This window comes from Microtus oregoni, unplaced genomic scaffold (genome assembly GCF_018167655.1).
Source record: "Microtus oregoni isolate MIOR12 unplaced genomic scaffold, Mior012 000040F_ref0000088, whole genome shotgun sequence".
NCBI classification, from domain to species: Eukaryota; Metazoa; Chordata; class Mammalia; order Rodentia; family Cricetidae; genus Microtus; species Microtus oregoni.
The window spans coordinates 12,777,826-12,800,288 of record NW_024543207.1 but is presented as its reverse complement, the minus strand read 5'-3'; the positions used below and the strand labels follow the sequence as shown (position 1 = coordinate 12,800,288).

Below are 22,463 nucleotides of genomic sequence, written 5' to 3'. Positions count from 1 at the left end.
GGCCGACGCTGGGGACCATGGGAAGGGCTGAGGGCCAGAACGATAGTGACATGGGCAAACCATGTCTCCCTGAAGTTCAAACATCAAAGTCCCAACCTCCGGACCTCAGAATGTGACCTTAATGTAGCTACAGGACTATGGCAGATATAATAAGATGAGGTCATACTGGAGTGGGTGTTCAACCCAATATGACCAGTGACCTTGTGAAAAGGGAGAGATTGGATACAAAGACAGCTATGCACAGGGAAAAAAATCCTTGTGAGGGTAGAGACTGGGCAATGCAGTCTCATGCCAAAGGCTGCCAGGAAAGTCTCAAAACCAAAGGACAAGCAGAGGGCAGCTGTCCCTCAAAGTGCTCGGAAGGAATCCGCCCTGTCTATACTTTGACCTCAGACTTGCTGTCTGCAGAGCTGTAAGACTGCACACTTCTGTCGCTGAAGCTACACGGTCTGTAGTGTTTGGACACAGCAGCCCAACTAATGACTACAGCTGGGTTCCGAGGAAGGTGTGGCAGCAAGGAAAGATGGGCAGCGAATGTGTGTGGCTGACAGAAAGACATGTGATCTGTACCTGTTACCTGCGAATAGGGAAAACAATGTAAGCGAGCACCCTGACTCTGGCAGTAATGTATTTTAACTGTAGCATCAAGATGGGGACTTTGTGTAAGATATCTGGGTTAATGGCAGCTTAAGGACAGTGGGGTTCTTGAACCTTTCTCTCGGCACTGTCTCGGGAATGTAAGTTACCACACTTGTTCTTCCAGCTCCCAGGGCCTGCCTGGCTCCATGGGCCTAGCTTCAGAGCATCTGGGACTCATGGGCACAAGGGCTATTTTGCTTCTTTCTGCTTTAGACCCTTCCTTCTTCCTCTTTCAGCTACTAAAGGGGAAACCTGGAGGCCAGAGACAGTATTTTTTTTTCTCAGATTTTTTACTTACTCTTTCTGTGGGAGAAGAACCTGATTGTAACTCGTGGCTTTTCCCACCTGGATACTGTGTGTATAAAATCCCAGGACCTGTTTCCACCTCATCTCTTCTGTCCCCAGCTCCACCCTCCTGGGCCAGCCTTTGAGCTAGTTCCAGCTCAGCCAAAGCTGGTGGCTGGGGTGATTTGTGTAAAATGCTTTGCATAGTCCCTAATGACTATTTACTAGGCTTCAGCTCCTAACAACTGCCTTACCAAGACTGCTTTGCAAACTAGTCTTCCTCCTGAAGAGGAGAGAGCTATAAAACAAATTAAACAGAGCCTCTGAGCAGATGGCACAGGCTTTATGACTGCAAACAGCAGGAGGACGACACTGACTTGACCTATGGACTGGTAGGAGGCTCAGAACTAGACCAAACAAAGAGAGGAAGGCCCTTTAAATGATCTCAGCCAACTGAGAACATCCCCTTTGCAATCAGTGGTTCTCAAACTTGCAGGACTAGTAGTTACCAGCTCTTATAGCAAACTGTGAAATATTCATATTAATGAAAAATAGTCTAATAAAGAATATCTTCTGGGAACTGAGACCCCATCAATTTCAGCAACATTATAATATATTCAATTCCAAGATGTAAAATTCACAACAGGCATAACGCCTGTTCTAATTCAAATTTCTAAGGTATCAATGGGTAAAAGTCTCTCCAGGACCATTTACTGACCCATTGAGTCCTACTTAGGAGGGTTTTTGTAGGAGCCTACACGTTCATCTTGGGTCTCTAATGTATGTGTTGCTTCCAAAGAGTTTGTGTTTACATGGCTGATAAACCACATTTAAATCGCCTCAACAAATATGCGTTGAATGACTTATTCAGATGAGGCGCTGTGCCAATCACCCAGCCGTGAAGGAGGCAGCTTTCTGCACACGACTGGGACACTGATATATAACAAACTCAACTACATTCTGTCCCGGGCAGCGTTTGCCCAGAAAGCATAGGGATGGGAGATGCACATAAGGCTAAGTCCTTGGAGCAATACCCTGGGACCATGTATAATGGTAAGCAATTAAATATAAGATTATAGTACGGGAGTCAAAGACTCACTGGTATAACACTTGGCAAAGTGGGGATCAGTGTAAATTACTATGGGTATTGGCTTCTCACTGGAGGGTATGTCTATTCCTGAGTGAAAAACCAGGATGTAACCTGGGTTTTGATAACTATGGGTTGAAAACATTGATAAATCCATCATGCCCAAAAGAAGGGATTGTAAAAGTGTTCTCAGATCTTCCCGCCCCTTTATAGCAACGTTCTTTATGACTTTTTGGCTCCTTTTGCCACATGCTGTATAGTTTATGTGCCCACCCTTGACCTGAGGCTGACCAGCAATGTGCTTTGGTCAGCCAGTAGTGTTATAGTGTCTCTGATTTCTGACTTCAGAATGTTCTTGCCTTCACCCTGACAGCTGGAGCCCAGCCACATCCATCCAAAGAAGCCCAGACAATGCTACTAGACTAGGAAGGAAAGGAGCTCAGCAGAGGTCACAGGGCCATCCCCAGAGAGCACCCTCAATATTGGTTAAGTCACACCCTGATCTTTAACTGCCCACAGGGGTGCGAGTCCAGTAAAGTCCAGAAGAATCCCCCGGACAGCCATGATTGGTAGAACAAAAGTGAGCATTTGCCTTTTAAGCTACCAAGTCCTGGATGGCTTTTGTTTTCTCTTTATTGTTTGTTATTTCGAGTCAAAGTCTGATGAAGTCCAGGCAGGGCTCAAACTCATGCTGTAATGAGGATGTAACGGATCTTCTGGTCCCCCTGCTTCTACCTCCCAGGTGCTAGGATTACAGGTGTGCAGCACCACACTGGGGCTCACATATGGAGCTTGGCAAATATTCCACTTTCTGAGCAACATCCCCTGACCCCATGGTGAGTTGTCAGATAATAAACGAAATGGCTTATTCCTAATACTCTGATTGGCACCCACCCACCTTTCCTAGGGCTGGTCTGTGATTCATGAGTAAGTGGGAAATCTGAAAAGCTAAACCAGATAGAAGGAACATTCTACAAATTACTAGAAATTATTTTAGTTACCCACAATAAGAGCCTGTGTGTGTTCAATTCCCCTGCTGGCTCCCTAGGTTCCCTCAGAGGGTGAAGCTGCTCCCCACTGGGAACAAATGTAAAGAAAGCTAAAGGCACTCAGCAGCTCCTCCATCTGCATGAACAAGGAAGCCAGAAAGACTCACAATGGATGACAGTAATCTGGGCTCAACCAAAACTACCTACAATATCAGGTCAGTGACCTGTCCTCACTACAGGTTCGCTAAGAGCAAGCAATGGGATATTACCTGCCGCATGACTGCCAGGCTTAATTCAAATGTGGTGGTGGCAAACCCTGTCGCTGCAGTCTGTGACTCCAGGAAGAAGTTCCAGCTATGACTAAACTCCAAGGGGACGCTGAGTGGCAGCCACCCAACACATACATTCAAAGCTTGTGTGGTTCAGCTAGCTAGAGACAGGCTGTGGGTGTGCAGGGGGCTGACAGGGGCTTTACAGCTACAGAGACTTCGAGATGTAAAGTCTTCCAAATCCAGCACAGCTCCAGCTGTCTACGCATCTGCTCCATGGCATGTGGTCGGTGGGGTGTTGCTAAGTAAGAGCTGGGACCATCTTTCCCTCATGAGTTCCACCAAGCTTTCTTAGAGGAAAAGCCTATGTGGAATCTGCGCCAGCTATCAGCTATGTCTGGAAACCAACACCCATGTGCAGAACTGTCAGGGATGAGAGAATGCCTGCCTCACTCTCCAGTGGTGAAAAGTGAAAGGAAAGTCAGAAAACAAGCCTGAAGGAAGAAGACGACATTAGCTACTGCCCGGGCAACGAGAAGGACCCACAGCAGGTTCTTTCCTTTCCTGAGACAAGAGCAATAACAACAGATGATACAACAAAGAGCATCCAGTGAGCAGTCTTGTAGCCACTAACTGGCGCACAGAGATGACATCAGCAGTCTTGTAGCCACTAACTGGCGCACAGAGATGAGCTCAGCAGTCTTGTAGGCCCTAGCTAGCGCACAGAGATGATGTTAAAAGTCTTGTGGGCACTAGCTGGCGCACAGAGATGATGTCAGCACTCTTGTAGCCACTAACTGGCGCACAGAGATCAGCTCAGCAGTCTTGTAGCCACTAACTGGCGCACAGAGATGAAATCAGCAGTCTTGTAGGCCCTACTAGTGTACAGAGATGACATCAGCAGTCTTGTGGGCACTAGCTGGCACACAGAGATGACATCAGCACTCTTATAGGCACTAACTGGTGCACAAAGATGACATCATCAGTCTTGTAGGCACTAAGTGGTGCCCAGAAATGACACCAGCTTGATGAACCTAAGGTGCCAAGTCTGTAGTCAATTTTTCAGATATGGACACGGTTCAACTTGAAGCCCCTCTGAGTGGAGATGACCCCCCCCCAGGAGGTCAGTAACCATTAGCATCAATACTAAAAAGACTGGGCACGTTAGTCACTTTCTTAAAATTCATGCTCATTGTTAGTGTTTCTGCAGTCTTTGGAAACATCACGGAATGACACACAGTATTTACAAAATAATCTTAGAGACCTAGCTAAACGAGGCATCCATTTACGCTGTGGACATAAAGCACAGCTAGAAAACAGCTCATTTTTCTAAATGTGAAATAAGATTTTTAGAGGCCATGGGGTTTAAAGATGCACAGTAAGAGCATAGCGATCTCTACTGGTTAATCTAACATATGTGAACACAGCGTAAATCTGCCTTATTCCATGTGGATACCCCTGAGGCATCACAAGCGTGCCCACGGGTGGCAAAGGCATATAAAAGGCATCTATATTAGGCGCCCATCACACTTCCCTTCCTGACTTCCTAGCTCTACGCTGCTCTTCCTCACTGCCTCACCCTTTCCCTCCCTGATGCTCTTTGGTTTCCCTGTGTCCAGCAGATCTCTTCCTGGGCTCAGGCTCTAAGCTCTGGCTGGCTACCTGACTCTGGCTCCAGCACATGGCAGTCATCCCATACCTGTTAAATTCAGGTCCAGACTCATTTTCTTTGTCCCCTTTCCTCTGTGTTATAAACACATGGCTATGTCCACCTTCTCTTCATTTCCAAGGGCTTGTCCTTTGTTTTATTACTACCAGGCCCTAAGCCCTCTCAAGTCTGGGGTGCGAAAGGTCCTCTTCTTTGCCTTTGGTTTACTCCGCTGTCTCTCAAAGCTCTCACTGGCAGAAATCAGCTCATGCTAGAGCTCTAGAAATGGACACTGAAGAACACACACACTTTACCACTGGCTACATGTACTTGGGGAGAGGCGTGTAGTTGGTCATTGTGTTTTGCACATATTTCACTTCTAGTTCCTTGAGGTTCAGCACACATTTTGTTGAACACTGAGAGGTGGAGGCTGAGCCATCTGAAGGGAGGGAAACAATGTTAATTCTAACTCCCATTCTTCTGCAGTCCCCAGGAGGGCGAATTATGGACTAAAGAGGAAGACAGATACCAATTATACAGATGGTGCGTTTGCACAGGTGAAGCGGTCCACATCCTTCTTAACATCATTTCACAGAAACGTAGATGAACTCTGTGCATGAGAACGTTTACCAAATGTGAAGAAGGCCTCGCACTGGGGACAGTAACTAATATCTCAAAGAGTGAAACCAACAGGGGAAGCAAAGAGCGAAGTGAAAAGGGACCATAAAATTGGCCACGAACTGAAAGAAACCACTGAAAATATATGGCAGTGCTTAACTGTAAATCAAATGCTAGATAGAAATAGTAGATTATATTAATAGATGAGAGAAGTGAGCACTGGAGACTTAGATACAGACGAACAGGCAGACACACATGCATGCATGCACACAAACACAGACATGCATGTGCACACACACACACACAGATACACGCCCACACACACACCTTTGGTAGTATGAGGCACTGAACTCGGGGCCACACCCACGCTCAGCAAATGCTCCCCCACTTTAGCTTTAAACTGCAGCATTGGCAAACTGATAGAGAAGACGGTCAAATTCTTGACTGAATTAGATAGATGACTAAGAAAAACTTTGAAGAGGTCCTATTCTAATATAATAGCCCCTTCAGAGCCAGTCTGTGTGAACATCCAGGCCCAACCTTCAAAAAAAGGCGCCCTCTTGCTCTGTGCTCTTGGGTGTCCTTATAAATGCCATGTAAAGCTGCGCCAGGGAGATGGCGCAGTGTCTGCTTCACAAACATGAGGGCCCATGTTGGGATTGCCTGTGACATGTAAAAAGCTATGTGGCTGGGCACATTGACAGCACCAGTGTTGGGAGGGGGAGTCAAAAACATTCGTGGAGCTTGCTGGCCTGCCAGACTAGACAGATTGGTGAGCCAAGGTACAGGAATAGACCCTGTCTCGAAACAAACAGGACAAAATGGTGTTGGTGTTGGGGTTAGGGGTGGGGGCTAAAGAAGACAATTCATGTTGACCTCTGGCTCCATGTACATACGTGCACATACACCTACATGTATATGCTCATGTACACACATACAACACACACAAGGATTTGAGGAAGAGTCGAGTTCGTCAAAGTGGTGAAAATCAGTCTAGTTTTGTCTGAGAAAAGAATACAGAGAAGCTCAGCTTATGCCCAGATTTCTCTGTTGCATATTTCTATTCTGGCATTACAAAGCTCTGTGCGTTTCTGCTTATGGTTTTCCTGCTGGCATGTCCTGACCAGGCAGGGCGTACATGATAAGAATTGCTGCCCACTCGTCTCAGCCCCTGACGTAGATGATGGCACAGGGCTCACCCCATGGCTTCTCAACTCAAGCAGAGGTGAGTATATGTGGGTTTTCACAGCTGAGTCAGTGTCCCTTGCTACAAGCCTAGCTAGGAGCCGACTGTCTGCACCCTCGCTAAGAGGTGAAAATGGGTTTCGGTGTACACAGGTGAAATGTAGCTAGAGCAGGAAACTGCACTATGGGGAAACGTTTGCTGATATGAGAAAATAGGAAGGAAAGGAGGTAGGTGCAGGGTCTGGGAGGAGGGAGAGCTGCGGTACAGAATACAGAAGACCAGGAAAGATATTACAAATGCCGGCGAGGAGAAGCAGAGAAGAATGTGTGCAAAGATGCCTGGTACAAAAGAGCAAAAAGGGGAGAGATTCACCCATGGGGTTGCCAGAGATGTCGCACAGGGAACAAAGAGTCTAGCAGTGGGGGTTCAAAATCAACTGCTGTGTACTTCTAAGAGAGAAGTAAAAGGAATAGAAGTATTAGCTGTAAAAAAAAAGTCAAGAGTAGCAAAAATATTTATTTAGCATAAGTGAGATAAAAGAATGTTTTATTTAAATCTAAGATCTTATCGTTTTAAATTTTCCATTTTTAAAATGGAAAAACAATTGGCTCGGGCTATATTTCAGCAGGGAAAATGTTTGCCTGTTGTGTTTATGTTATGTAGCCCTGTGGTGCATCCCCATTGCTCCGTGACCTGAGCGTGGAGGTGCATGCCTGTAACCAGAGCTCTGAAGGGTAAGACAGGGAAGTCAGAAGTTCAGGGTCAATCTGAGCTATAGGACATGTCTAAGGTGCCTTGGATTCATAAGACAATACCGTACGATAAGATGGTAAAGCTTAGAGTTAATATTTTCCTCATGGCGGTCAATAGTACAGTTTGTTCAGTCTTTCTCTTTATTGGTAGTTGACAGACAGTCATGAGCTATCATCCCAAAGTCTCATATAACTGTGGCTAAAATAGGGGACGTTGGATGTATTTAGGGTCCAAATAAAATAGCAAAAATGAATTAATTTACTTATTTAGGCAAGACCCTTATTTTAAAATGACATTTTCTCAATACATACGCTGACTTTGGAAATGACGAATGCAATGTAGCCGCAGGAATTGTGTCCAAACCCTCATTCGGGCATCAGTGATAGAAAGAAAGGCACCCAGCTCTGCCTGCCCACTCCCTGAGCTCCTAAGTGCAAATGAAGTGATGGCTATCAGCGCTCCGCTGAATACACCCACCAGCAGACTTCCTCTCCTGTCTGCTGCTCTATGCCATAGAAGAAAAGAAAACCACGAAGGCCCTTTTCCTATTTACTCTCCGACTCACAACGGCATAATTACTCACAATTGTGAGTAAACACTGGCTTTCTATGAATGAACAGCCGGTAAGTGGTTTAGGCTAACCCTTCGGCTCCTCTACTTCCTGGCATTCATGCTTCTCATACCACCAGCCACACTTAAGGTACACAGCGGGCTCATGAAGTACCATTCAAAGTGCTTTAGGCAACTGCTCTCAACAGATGTGCCCTGCCAGTTTTACACCAGGTAGACAGAGTTGTTTTAAAGCCAAGATATTCTGAAACCACACCCCCATGGGTTCTAGTGCCACCAAGAAGGCAGAAGGAGCAAGCCTAGCCCTGACACTACATGCTTTTTTGAGTCTTCAGGAGCATGTACATAGCTGCTGTGGCTGGGATCTAGCTTTCTTGTTGCAGGGACGGCCCTGCAGGGGTATTCAGGCATGCTGTAGCTGGGATCCAGCTTTCTTGTTTCAGGGACAGTCCTGCAAGGGTATTCAGGCATGCTGTGGCTGGGATCTAGCTTTCTTATTTCAGGGACAGTCCTGCAAGGGTATTCAGGCATGCTGTGGCTAGGATCTAGCTTTCTTGTTTCAGGGACAGTCCTGCAAGGGTATTCAGGCATGCTGTAGCTGGGGTCTAGCTTTCTTGTTGCAGGAACAGCCTTGCAAAGGTATTCAGGCATGCTTTTGAGTAAAGTAGCATCCAGGAGCCCTGGAGAAAATTAATCTCAATGAAACAACCTGTCATTGATTGGTTCTCAATGGTGATAAGGACAAATTCAAAGGAACAGCCACCATACTTCTATTCTTGAGTTGCAATAATGAGGGTGTGTCTGCTCTTTTGTCCACCTCCTGGAATGCTATTATTAGGTACTATGGCTAAGCTAAATACCATTAGGTACTAATACTATTTAGATTTCGCCTATGGATGAAACCACTCACTCTCTGACTTTGGAAATCAGAGGCACAAAACTAGATTTAGGGGAAAAAAAACTGTTTTAAAATTTTACTGATTTAGGAGAGCACAAACTTCAATCCTTCTATCCTCCGAAATTTTTTATGAGAAAGGTTCAATAATCGCTAAAGAAGCCACTTAGCCTGCAACTATATTTCAAGCATTGAGGAGAGAAAGAAACGACCAAAATGAAAAGCTCACTGGTGGCAGGAGCCTTACCTATCAGGGTGTGGAAGACGGCAGCGATGGCACCGGCCACCACCATACACAGGACGGCTTTGGTCCTATCTCTCTTGCTGTTCACAAACACCAGGCCCACATTTTTGAAGTCACTCATGGGCCCCGTGAAGAACTTCATCAGAGAATACGCCAGCCCATAGCTGGCCAGCATCTCCACGGCATCTTCCTTGACTGCAGCAATGCCCCGGTTCAAGGCCTGCAAGGGAGAGAAGAGCCAAGGCCAGCATGAGAAACAGTGCCACGTCTCTGCAGAATCCCACCTCCCACATGGAAGTTGGCAGATGCACTTTCTGGGCTAGACGACGCACAGTGTGTAGGGTGAGTCTACTCCTGAGTTCGTAGAAAATACCGGTTTTTCTTTTCCTTTTTCTTTTTTGCCCATATTAGCATCAGTTTGAGTACCTTTTGGGGGTGAGATACCTGTCCACTGGAAAAAGTAACAAACCTGAGTATTTCTGAGGATCAAAAGGCAGTTTTAAGAGTACTACCTAAAAGCTGGTGTTTTAAAACTCCTAACTTATGGTAACTCACGCCTGTGATCCCAGCTTGAGGTTCTTGAGTTCTAGTCCAGAGAGGGCTACTTGGCTCATATTCTCTGCCCCCCTCCCCACCTTCACCTGACCCCTTTTCTCTGCCCCCCACTTTTCCTCCTGAAGGAGTCCCCACTGTGCTCTCATGTCACACGCGTGTGTATGTTGTTAATCTAGATCCATGTAAGAGAAACATGCAGTACGTTGTCCTTCTCCCAATGACCCTCCTGCTCGTCCTCCACCCGCCCTCTCCCTTTAGACCGTCCCCTCCCTTCACACAGCAGTTATATGCTGTCTATAACAGACTTGTAAAGAGTCGTTTTAAGTTCTTGGAAAAAGTGAGTGACGATATGGCAATTCTCTCTTGTCCCCTCCCCGAAGACACAGCACCTCCCCCACGAGCCTGGCTATAAGTGATGAACCTATATCAACACATTGCCATATCTCATCTGTTGTCAACAGGAGACTCATTCTTTGTGCCCTATATTGTAGCAGCATTTACTAAAGTCTAATGACACGTTTCCACCACCACAGAGGCAGCCTTTAAAACAATGACACCCTAAAGCCTTCACCTGTGGTACTCGCTGCTCGCCCTTCCGCCAGACGCACACCACGTTCATAAAAGCTGTGTTCGTACGCTAACTCCAAGCGGAAACACTGTTCCCCTGTCTGCCCCATTCCTACTGAGCAGACAGTAGTTCACCGTTTTCTCTACAAACATCTGTGGCACAGCCTAAGCGCCACTTTGCAATCCTCTTTAAAGATGACGTGCTGAACGCTAAGTGAGCTGAGGCGTTTGTGAGAGAAGAAAAGCTGGACTCCACAGACAAACCCGCAGTGGCTCTTCAGACGTACGATGCTTAAGAACCATCGCTATAAATCTTAGCAAAGCAAATTCATCCTACGTTCCACTGGCTCCAAGGCTGTCAGATGTAGAGTATGTTATTTAGGTAATGTACCATTAAGTAGGGATGAAACCCTTCCAGTTACAATTGAATGTCAAGTGCTTATAAAATGTATTCAGACCATAAACATGCTATTATGTCAGTGCATGTGTACACGTGCAAGCGTCTGTGTGTGTGTGTATTTCATGTTCTACTGAAAATTATTCTGAAGGCCTCGTCTTTAATATAACACACTGTCCAGTGCAGGCTTTACAAAACTCAGGGGCTTCAATTCCTCACCGACACTTGGTTTCTATCTTTCCTAGAGACGCTGCTGAGTCAGTGAACACATCCAAAGCCGAGCATGCTATGCAGGGACTACTGGGAAGTGGAAGAAGCATTTGTAGGGGGAATACCCCTGTGTGCAACAATTTTAGAAAAGCCCAGAACAAAAATGGATGACAGCTGAAGAATTCGCTCTTTTGCTGACAAAGTTGGGAATCGCAATGCTAGTTTTTGACAAGTTTTTTCAAATATATCTCGAATTTATTTTCTTTTCCCCTGTAATAACTTGAAATTATCCACAAGAACCTTCTTAGTGTTTGTAGAGCAGTGATAACTCTTTGTTTTTATTTGTTCGTTTTCTTTAAGAAGCAAATTTTTCCTTCTATCAAAGCAGATCAAATAACTTAACACCATAGTGCAAACTGAAAACTAAGAAATCCCCAGGTAATAAATCCTATGTTTGACAGGAGGGCCCTGTTGTGGAATAATCTTTTTGTACACTATGAAGATGTGTCGCTCTGATTGGTTTAATAAAAAGCTGAATGGTTAATAGCTAGGCAGGATTTCCAGGCAGAGAGGATGCTGGGAAGAAGGTGGAGAGGCCAGGAGACTCAGAGCAAGCAGGAAGGGCAGTACAGATGCCATGAGGCAGAAAGAAAATGAATAGAAATGGGTTAATTTAAGTTATAAGAGCTAGTTAGAAACAAACCTAAGTGAAAGCTGAGCTTTCATAATTAATCTAAGTCTCTATGTTGTTTTATCATGAACTGGAAGCCCCCGAAAAAGCCTGACTAGTCCACTATGAACCAGTGATGGATGCCAGAGGTGCCCATCACAGCTCACAGATCCCCAAGTGGCAGGATGCCAAGAACTGATGGTCCTGAGTCAGGAGGACAAGCTCCCTGCTTCCATGTGGGCCACTTCGCTACAGCTGCCTGTGGGACCTGGAAGTAGACTTCAGCAGACACCAATCCTTGCTCCCTCTCCTGCTTGCTCATTAATTTACAATGCACAAGAATCTATTCTCCTCAGGACTTACTCCACTAAGAGTCAACTGAGAACAGTTTCTAATTGCTAACTTCTCAGTCTCCCAGACCCCGTAGCATCCACAGGGCAAACGTTACACCATGGAATCTCTTCTCAGCTGCTCCGAACCCATAGAATACACAGTGCCAACATTACACCATGGAATTCCTTCTTGGCTGCCCAGAACCTGTACAACCTGCAGTGCCAACATTACACCATAAAACCCCTTCTCAGTCTCTTAGAGCTGGCATAGATTAATCCCCCATCTTCCCTAAAGTCTATGATTTTGAATTTTAAATGTATTTTTAACATTTATTATTTAGTGTGTGTATGTGTGTGTACCCACATGCATGTGCCTGTGTAAATGTGCCAGAGCATGTATGTGGAGGTCAGAGGGCAACTTGTAGAAGTGGGGTCCCTTCTTTCACCATGTAGGTTCCAGGGACTGAACTCGAGTTGCCAGGCTTGGTGACAAGCACCCTGTCCTGCTGAGCCGTCTCACCAGCCAGTGAACTATTTCTTTGTAGTCCATAAGAGTGTGTTGAAATTTAAATGGCATTATTTAGCACAAGTTTCATATACACTTAGTACCATACCTATGTGTTTCCATGTGTTCTTGACAAACTGATGGGTTTTGTTAGAAAAACAAACAACCACAACCATCCATCAGTCCCGGCTGTACTTGCTATTTCCGGATTTGAGTCCTAAACCTAGAGCTGAGGGAGGTGGGAAGACGGGCATAGCTAATGACAGCTGTTGGCAAGGTTGAGAAGTTTCGGGAGTCCAGCAATTGCGGCAATTTGAGGAAAGAGCACGGATTCACACAGGCAGACTTCAGCCTGAATCGGCTCCTATCGTTAACTGCTGAGTGGGTCAAACGACCCGGGAAGAGATTTGGCCGGGCTGTGCTCAGAGCAGCAGTTACTAGACTAGGAAGGACACTGAGAGGAGGATGTTTAGTTACGAGATGCTATGGCCCGTAAGACATTCCACTGATCGAACGTCTGCGGTGACGTTGATAAATGCACACTTCACTTACAAAAAAACTTATCCTGACTTTGGCATTGAAATGTATGAAACGCTTCAGAATTTGTATGTGCTGTGTTAATGTTTTAGTTCTTTTATTGTCATTAATAGCCATTTCTGGCAAGCTGACCAAATTATTAATTTTATGATTTTCTTCATATCGGAATATTGTTATGGTGAAGCTCCACTGACCATTCCCCTGAATTCATGGCACGAGTCTTTAGCCTTTGCTATTTACCCACCTGTAATAAGATTATTTTGTTTCACTTTATGGCTTTGTTTACACACTTAACTTTTTACCTCACCTTCCAGGCACTTTTGATAGATGGATCAAACCTAACTACCTCCAAACAGCTTACATTTCTTCAAAACTGCACGCGGGACAAACCATCCGTCTTCCATTTATTTGTGATGACTTCTTCCCATCTGTTAGGTTCTGACACGTCCTTCGCCACCTGTTGTTTGTACCATCTATCCCCCGCTTTTGTTCACAGCGCCCTCGCCTCCTGGCATAGTGTATATTCACTTGTCATCCCAGATCTCTGTCGCCTCTGAGTACAAGCTCCAGGGAGCCGAGACTGCATTTCATTGCTTTGTCCCCAGAACCACAGGCTGGCAAGGGTAGCCCATGTAGGACCGAAGGATGGTCAGACTGGAGAACGACACCCACTGTGATGTGTCCTGAAGGACACACAAGCTGGCCGTCCTAGGAGAGCTCGCGCAGAGAGACAAAGGAACCTCCCTCCAGAAGATAGCCCTGGAGCTGACCCTTGACGGATGAGGAGCCAGCTGGATAAAGAGCCACAAGAAGCCCGAGCCCTGTGGGAGGCGGAGTCTAAGGAGTAAAAGAGCAGACGAGGAGAGTTTGAAACAGCGGATCATAGCAGGTAGGGCAAACAATATAGTTCTGTGGCCAGCTGAGAAAGGGCACGAGCAGGAGGCGATCGAGAGCTCTGGGGAAATCCTGACCAGAGGTGGTGGCATGGAAACACAGGGTAGTGCAGACAGACAGAACCAGAAGGTAACTAGAGCAGAAGATGGTCTTCATGGTAGGTGTGAGGTGAAGGGGCAGACGGATGACAGCCGAGGTTCGTGGTTTGAGCAGCTGTTGAGCGGTGTGGTGTTCACTAAGATAGGGACAGTGGAGAAGGAGAGGGGGCGGCACCACCACGGGTGTGTGGCATGCAGGTGAGCCCTGCCTGTGGGCCTCCTTTGTGGTCACCAGCATGGGACAGCATTTAAAGCTGGTGGCCTGTGAGAGATCTCTGGGAAGGCTATAGATAAAAAGGATGAGAAAGCCGAGAATCCTCCATGTAGGTCTCTGGGGGATAAATCCAGCCTGTCAAGGGCACACAGGCCCAGTCCTGCTGGCAGGTGACTAGGCTGTGTTGCAAAGCTAACTGAGTAGGTCAGAGGCCTCCGGGCAATGCTACTTGAAACCCAGCTGCATCTTATGCCAAGTCCAGCAGAGGCTGCTGTGGCTGGGGAGGAGGACCAGCCAGAGCTCCTAAGTACCCCAACGCATGACAATGCTAAAGATGATGCTACTACCCCTTGCTCACGATCCGGTCCAAGTCCAGGGAACAGCACTGGTATCTCCTCTCACTTCAGATCCACACCAAGACCAGCAGCAGTGCAGGGCACGGCTCACAACTTTCCAGAAACACCGAGGGGTCACAAGCACATCTGTGTCTCCTGTCCTATCTGCTCTTATGATTTGATACAAGTTCACCAAAGCACAGGACATTTGTTAAAAAATAAAAACTATGCCCTCTAGGGAAATGACTATGAAACTCATAGGTTTAACCTGACCTCCCCAGGAAGAACTGTTCAGGACAGGAAATCCTAAATGTCCAACACTCTTTGTTTTCCGAGACAGGGTTTCTCTGTGTGTAGCCTTGGAACTTGCTCTGTAGATGAGGCTGGCCTTAAACTCACAGAGATCCACCTGCCTCTGTCTCCCCAGGGATTAAAGGCGTGCACCATCACCAACAGGCAACTCCCAGTATTTTTAACTTGGGACATGGAGGCCAGACAAACCTGCTAAGCTGCAGACTGAGATTCTTTAGGACACGTCATCCATCACGCGTTCCCCCAAGGCTGCTGTCATCCCAGACCCATGGAGCTCAAGCAGTTACTGTGAGCCACCTTCATCAACACCCACAAGTCAGGTCTTCAAATACCTCTGGGCTCAATACTTAGTTACCTGGTCTTTTACCTGTGCCTGCAAGCTTGGAGAAGCCCTGGAATCTAGGACAGAACAGACAGAACCTACTTCTCTGACAGTCTCCATAGGCTCACAGCAGCTTGGCTGTTTTGAGTCACCCTTATGGGAGTCCTGGCTCCCTCTTAGAAGAACCTGGCCTGCCACTTCTCCTGTAGTGAGGACATCAGGAGAGATTAAATTCCTGTTTGTTTGTTCCTTAACACAAGAAGACTGAAAAAACACCTGTGTCCCAGGCCTTTGCTCACCTTCTCCTGTTATAATGGAAAGGCCAGTCTGATCAGGTAGATCAAGGGATGTCTGTTAAAGTTATGTGGGGCCTTGCTTGTATCCACTCCTGTTTGATCTGGCTCTCTTCCCCTGTTTGAGCTGGCTTCCTCCTATCAGGGTTTACATAGCACACACCTCGTCCACTCGAGAGGAAGCCTCTTGCCTCTGTAGTAGCCCTAACTCTTTTCTCCCCGTCTCTCTCCTGCTCTGCACCACCCTGTGCACACCCCAGGCCCCGCTAACTGCAATACAATGTGCGACGTGCGTTCTGGTCACCCTGAGGGTGAGTGCCTAGACCTCGTTGCTACCAGTTTCTTTGCATTTATTTAGCACCATGAATACCTGAATTCAACACAGGAACAAAGTCGAGTGTTCTGACTTACGGATGATCATTAATGGGTAAAATCCTAGTTTGGGGCGTGGTTTTATAGGTTGCAAAAAAATTATAATCCTTCATAGATCTTTTATGGACTTAAAATATACAAAGTGATGACAGGGACACCCATCCATGTGGTTCTAACATTGGCTGAGCAGACAGGCAGGGTGTCACCTGATACATCTGGTCTGTCACACTCTCGCCCCCGCACAACTGGACACCCTGTTGTCTCTTAACCATAGCAACAGGAACACAAATAGAATGCAGCATTGGGTCACATGATTAGCCTTGGGAGTGTCAAGCTTAGACATAAGTGTTTTTTTTTTTTTTCAACTCCCCCCTATCATTTGCTTTGGAAGGTTCTGGAAAACAGGGCAAACCATTCGCTGACAGAGTCAAGCCACGCTGAGGAACTGAGTTGCTTAAGAAGCAAGTCAAACTTAAAGGATAAGACCTAGAGAAAATGAGAGAACCATGGGAAAGCTGAGTAGTGGGGCTGGTAGCCTGCCTGGCCTGGAGTTCATACAATGCTCACCTGCTACACACGGGACCTTGATTAGCCCTCAGGTTCAACCCGCAGAGTGGCAAACATAATAGAGGGCGAGTGTGCCGTTGTGGATCCCCAAGTTCTGAAGACAGGGACTGTGAGGGCAAGAGGGGTGGCTACACAATCCAGGAATCGTTTAGAGCCTGGGGTTCAGATGCTACCTAGAGACCAGGGCAATATCACGGGAAGCGGCTTGCTGTTCATTCAGAATGGCTTATCAAATTTGTCTACCAGGTTTCCAGTTGGCATTTGATAGTCAATGAGAAAAGCCCATTTTTTTTTTATTTTAGTAAGATATCTCCTTCATTCGTCTCATCTTGGATTAAAGAAACCGTGAGATTTACAGGCTAGACAGTCATTTGTTTTTTTGTGGAGAGGGTCCAGGATGTTTTCTGAGCCTTTTGATAAAAGCTGACTGTTCCCTCTAAAGCTGCAGGGTGCCTGTCACACCCAGTACATCCTGAAACAGTCACAGGGTAGTTTACAAATCTTTCCTGAATTCAACCTCTTCAGGAAGGTGACATTTGTGGAGCTGTGGGAATTAGAAGGGCGTGGTTAGACCCAGCCACCTGTGGGGTCAGCTTCTTCTAAGGATTGGGGTGGTCAGCCATCTTTTGGATGTCAGTCCTCCTCAGGATTCTGGGTTCCTGTAATTTTCCACTGTTATTGTTCTATGTGTCTGTATTTTAAAAAGTGGTTTGAGTTAAATTGGATCATTTGTCTTCCTGGTGGTTTTCCAGCTCCGTTTTGTTTTCTCAAGGGTCTATACAGCTCTGTCTAGCTGGAGCTCCAGCCAAGAGCTCGACACCCACATGTGAGCCTGTGGTTTGACGGGAACAGCAGGCAAATGAGTTTGGTCTCTTTAGAAGTCAAATACGGCTCTGTGATGTAGGTCCATATTTAGCCGTTTGCTGAGAACTCTGAGGTGACCTGGTCCAGCCAAAAGATGACACTGATGTTGGCTGCCATCTGTGATACATGAATGAGAGTTTATGAGAGAGAGAAAGAGAGAGAGAGAGAGAGAGCGCAATTTGGGAGGCAAAGGCGAGTGAGTTCAAGGTCAGCCAGGGCTACACAGTGAGACCCTATCTCAACAAATGGATAAATGAATGAATGAATGAAGCCAATCACCAGGAAAGGTGTAATGAAGTGTTCAGTGTGTTTCTCTCAGTGTCTTCATAGATCTGTGGTACTAAAAAGCCTTTCTTAAAATTACTGTTTTAATTCGAAAACTGACTGCATCATGAAAGGACATAGTTTAGTGTCACAGAATCCTCGACTCTCCTTTATTTAGATATGAACCACCAAATTTACCTGGGGAGGGTTTGACAAAAAAGGACTATTACTAAGAAAATTCTGCTGGTAGCTGCTTGCATGACTAAAATCCCAGCACTTGAGAGGTGGGAGGCAGAAGGAGGAGTGTAAGGTCATTCTTGGGCTACATGCTTATCTAAAAAAAAAAAAAAATACAAGAAAAAAAATGAAAATTCTAGTGTCCTTTTGAAAAACACTAGAGGCTTCCTGTGCTCTTAAAAAAAAAAACAAAAACAAAAAAAAGCCTCTCATTTTTCACCATGATGTCACATTTTTACTGAACCATCTTATTTCCTAGTAGCTTTTTATACTTATACATGGTCCTCAAATATTTCTTGGTGAATGTGTCAACTTGATACCTGTTCATGTCAGACCTGAGTTTAAAAACAACAGGAGGGGATGGGGTCATGGCTGAGTTGGTGAAGCGTCTGCCATGCCACCATGGAGACCTCCTTCAGACCACTAACATCTAAGCAAAAATCTGCCAGTGGAACACGTGCCTGTACTTCAGGCTGAGGAGGAAGGGAGAGGAGGGCTTTGGGGATTGCCAGTCAGTCAGTCCAGCCTAATAACTGGTGAGCTCCGGGGTCCTTGAAAGAAAGCCCTCGTATGGAGCCCAGTGATGCACTAGTATAAAAGTCACAGGGATAACCCAAGGCTTTAGATTGGATTTGGAGACCTGCTCCAGAGGTTGGTACTGAATCCGCAGTCAGTATTCAAAGCTTGCTCGAAGGTCCATGGCACGGGAGGTGAGAGGTCCATGGGAGAACCAATTGCTATTTCATGTTGTCAAGGTGCTTTCTAAGGATAAGTATTTGTTCAGACACATGAGTGCTGCCTTCAGCCTCGCCAGAGGACTTTCCCTCTGCATCAGTCAGCCATTGATGGTCTTCAAAGTGTTGAGAAGGAGTGACTACTGAATACTCAGCCCTAAGCGGGGTATCTATACCCATTCCCTCCACACGCCTGGAGGTGCATTATGGAAGAGGGGACAGAGAGGGATGGAAGAGTTGGAGGATGGGGCGCTGTACTGTGAAATGATGTCACCAGATACAACATGGCCATCTTACTCTCGAACCCACTGTAGCTACGGCTTCCTGCACAGGATCCCATCAGATCAAAACAAACATTCTAGCAGGCAGTACTAAGTGGATTAAAAAAAAAAATCAAGAAACCAAAACCAAAACAAACAAAGACAAACAGAAGAGCAGATCAGGTCTGGAAAGATGGCTTAGTGGTTAGTAGCACTGGTTGCTCTTCCAGAGGACCCAGGTTCAGGTCATAGCACGCACATGGTGGTTCACAACTGTCTATAACTCTAGTTCAAGGGGATATGATGCTTCTTCTGATCTTCAAGGACACGAGAATCATGCGTGGTGCACATATATACACACATACATACAGACAAAACACTCATACACATAAAACAAAACAAATAAACCTATTTTAAAAAAAAGAAGAGGACAAGATGAAGGGTCTTGCGGGTGGTGACCCAGGAGAGTCGGGGGGTGGATATGATCAAAATACATACTGTTTATATGTATGATGTTGCTGAAGAATAAATAAGAGATATTTTATTAGACAGGTGGTGAAGTACGTCTTTAATCCCAGCACTTGGGAGGCAGAGGTAGACGGATCTCTGAGTTTGAGGCCAGCCTGGTCTACAGAGCGAATTCTAGTACAACCAGTACTACACACACACAAAAAAATCCTATCTCTAAAAACAAAAACAGTAACAAAAAAAAAGATATTCTATTAAAAATGACGGAGAGACAGACAGGTTGTGTCAGCCTCTGGCCTCCATATGCATGCTCTTGCATTTGCAAAGGGACTCAGGTAAACAGAAGGCTAAGCACTGCTAGAACTTTCCATACTTGCTCTGTCCCTGCTGGCCAGACTTTTCCTGATCACTCTGTCACCTCAGAATCTCTACACCCCCCTGCTGTGCTAGTCTCTGACTTAAGTAAGTAGTGCTACTTGATGCTGTCTGTGGCCTTCCGTGAATTCTGTAAATGTATTTACACTAAGTAGCAAACGATTTGCACTTGGCCCCTCTGAAACCCAGGGGCTATAATAACAACAATGATGAAAGTAGCTGAGTAGCCAGCACCTGCTGTGGGAGACCCTGTTCTAAGATGTCTTGGCTCAGAATTCTGTGAGTCAAAGCCTAAGGTTAATCATCTATTTCAAAAGATTGTTTGTGGAGCTGTTTCTGATTTTATTGTGTGTGTGTGTGTGTGTGTGTGTGTGTGTGTGTGTATCTGGAGGAAGTGCTCCTGTCCATATGTGTGTACATGTATGTATGTGGAGCGCATGGGTCAACATCAGATATACTTTTCAATCTCTCTCTACTTGATTTTGAGTCAGGAAGACAAAACCCAGGAAGACTGGGCACAGAAGGGGCCCACACAAGCAACAGATCAACAACTCTCCTAGACTATCGTTCCCTGGGAGCTCTTAGGCAGAAAGGACAGAACTTCAGTGCTGGCTCCTGCGAAGGAAAGGGGATGATGGTCCCTGGAAAAGGCATTCACGGAAGTTAGCACAACCCCAGTCAAGGCCTCACTGACTCCAAACAGAGGAAGACTCTGATGTTCCCGTGGTAGTAGGACATTGGCCTGGCATCCCCTGCCTACAGGGTGGCCTGTGGGTTATGCCCAGTGCCCTTGCAGCAGCTCACACCCTACGAAATCTTCCACAGGTGGTGTGTTTCGGGGTTCCTTACTTTCACTTCATCTTTCTGGCAGCTGGAGAACAGTTCCCTGGAAGGTTTCCCACTGCCCAAATGGGGTTACTGCTGTCTTTATGGGCCCTGTGTCATTGCCACTCAGAGTGGACCCCAAAGAAAAATGAACCCACATGTGGAAGTTAATCATCCCAGGTAAAATGGAAATTAGAGTACCACTTAGGACATTAGCAATATAACTGTACGCTAGGAGAATAAGGCTCTCAATCGTCTTTAATAACACTCCCTACTGTATAGCTATTATTTAAAAGGAATCAGTGTCAGGGAAAACAAGAGCACTGAGAGTATATATTCTTTCTCTGTGTCTGATGGGCACGCACTCGTGTTTTATTAGACTAGTAAGCTTATTAAAGCTGTGTCAGACTCGTGAAATATCCCTCATGTGTCAAAAATAACAAAATTCTGGGAACACTTCAAACAGGATTCTCTAAATCTCTCCCATTGGTTGACCGTGTGACCACATGTATTCGTAAGTCTCAGAGATGCATGGAAGGCAGAGGACAGCGCAAGGGAGCTGGTGCTCTCCTTCCAGGAGGTAGGTCTCAGTATCAAACTCAGGTCATCAGGCTCAGCAGCAAGCACCTTTACCTGCCGAGCCAGGGCGCCAGTCCTTAGAACAAGTATTCTTAATAAAAAAAAAAAAAAAAAAAAAACCGTAGCATTTGGTTCTTCAAGGAGAGACAATAAGATACAAGAAACTGGAGAGTCACACTGTTTCTTGATGAGAAAACAACAGAAACGTATGAAAGACTTTGCTGGATTTATCTGTAATGGAGTCTGAGTTGTAATCTAGCAATCTGGGTTTTCACTTGGACCTAAGGATGATTTTTCACTTCCTTTAGGAGAAAATGGCTAGGAATACACAATGACTACAGAGCAGGAGGCTCAAGAACGGAGGCCACTGAGGCCCGACCAGGAACAAGATGCCACACCTCAGTGGGAGTTGGGAAAACGAAACAGCCACACCACCACCATCACATTAAAAATGGAAAACAACTGATGAAATCCTCCCGGAATCCTGGCGCCTACTGGGGCAGGAGGTGTGGGACTTTGAAGCAGCTTGTCCTACAGGGTGGGACACTGTGTCAAAAAATGAGAACACAGAAAAGAGGAACAAAATTAAAAGTATATTAACCTCCTGATCTGGTAATCCCCCTTCAGAAATGGATGCAAACAAACCAACGCACTCCAGCAGAACAGCATCACACAAGAGTGTGTATCAGCAGTCTGCAACAGCGGACAGCTAACAACAATATGACTATCCGCTGATAGGAAAACACTAAAGGATGTGGCATCTCCACATAGGGGAACAACAGTCATGAAGCAGGAAGGGACAAAAGCCCAATATACTGAGCCAGCAGCAAGAGAAAACAGAAGTAAGCAAGGGTATGCATATGAGCAGAGAGAAATCGAGAGTGACAGATAGCTAGCTGTGAATACTGGCTATTTTAGGAGAAAGGCAAAGTTAAGGCACATATCTGCATTACTTATTCAAAGACCAGAGGGTATTTTCACTGGCTTAACCAGGAAGAAATAAAGAGCCTTATCAAGGCACACAAAATCAATAAGGTGCTGTACTTTCTGGTGCGCAAATATAAACACCACCCTCCCTCAAGCAAATGTTGGTGCACTGTCAACAGCTCTCAGTGTTCACCTGGGATGCCATCTCTGTGTAGAATCCTCCCTGTTTAACTTGCTGGGAAAGCATTGTGATTTCTGACATCACAGGCTAAATGTTAGGAGCTGTGTGCTGCCCCAAAGCCTGCGGTTCCTCAGGCCCTGTTCCTTCTCTTTCTGAGTTCAGCACCTAATCTACGATTTGTCTCTAAAACAGGTAAAACAGTTACAATGGAGTCTCTAGAGCATAAGGCAGCCCGCAGGGCAACAGAGGGTGCCCCATGACTGATCCTGGCACAGCAACTGTCGGCACTTTTTAATTACTTATAGAAATACTTGGCTTGTTCAGCTATGCTTACTGATTAGGCCTATCTGTCTAGCATCATGCTTGCTACAGACCGTGGACATCCT

At 45.9% G+C, this 22,463-nt stretch overlaps 1 protein-coding gene across 1 annotated transcript in view; it reads right to left on the bottom strand.

Annotated features, from left to right (window-relative positions):
- Positions 1-22,463, bottom strand: part of Ankh (ANKH inorganic pyrophosphate transport regulator) — a 136,996-nt gene that overhangs the window by 48,336 nt on the left and 66,197 nt on the right. The window contains exon 2 of the mRNA XM_041632101.1: positions 9,187-9,403. Coding sequence (XP_041488035.1) covers positions 9,187-9,403 — 217 coding nt within the window. The remainder of the gene's footprint in view (positions 1-9,186; positions 9,404-22,463) is intronic.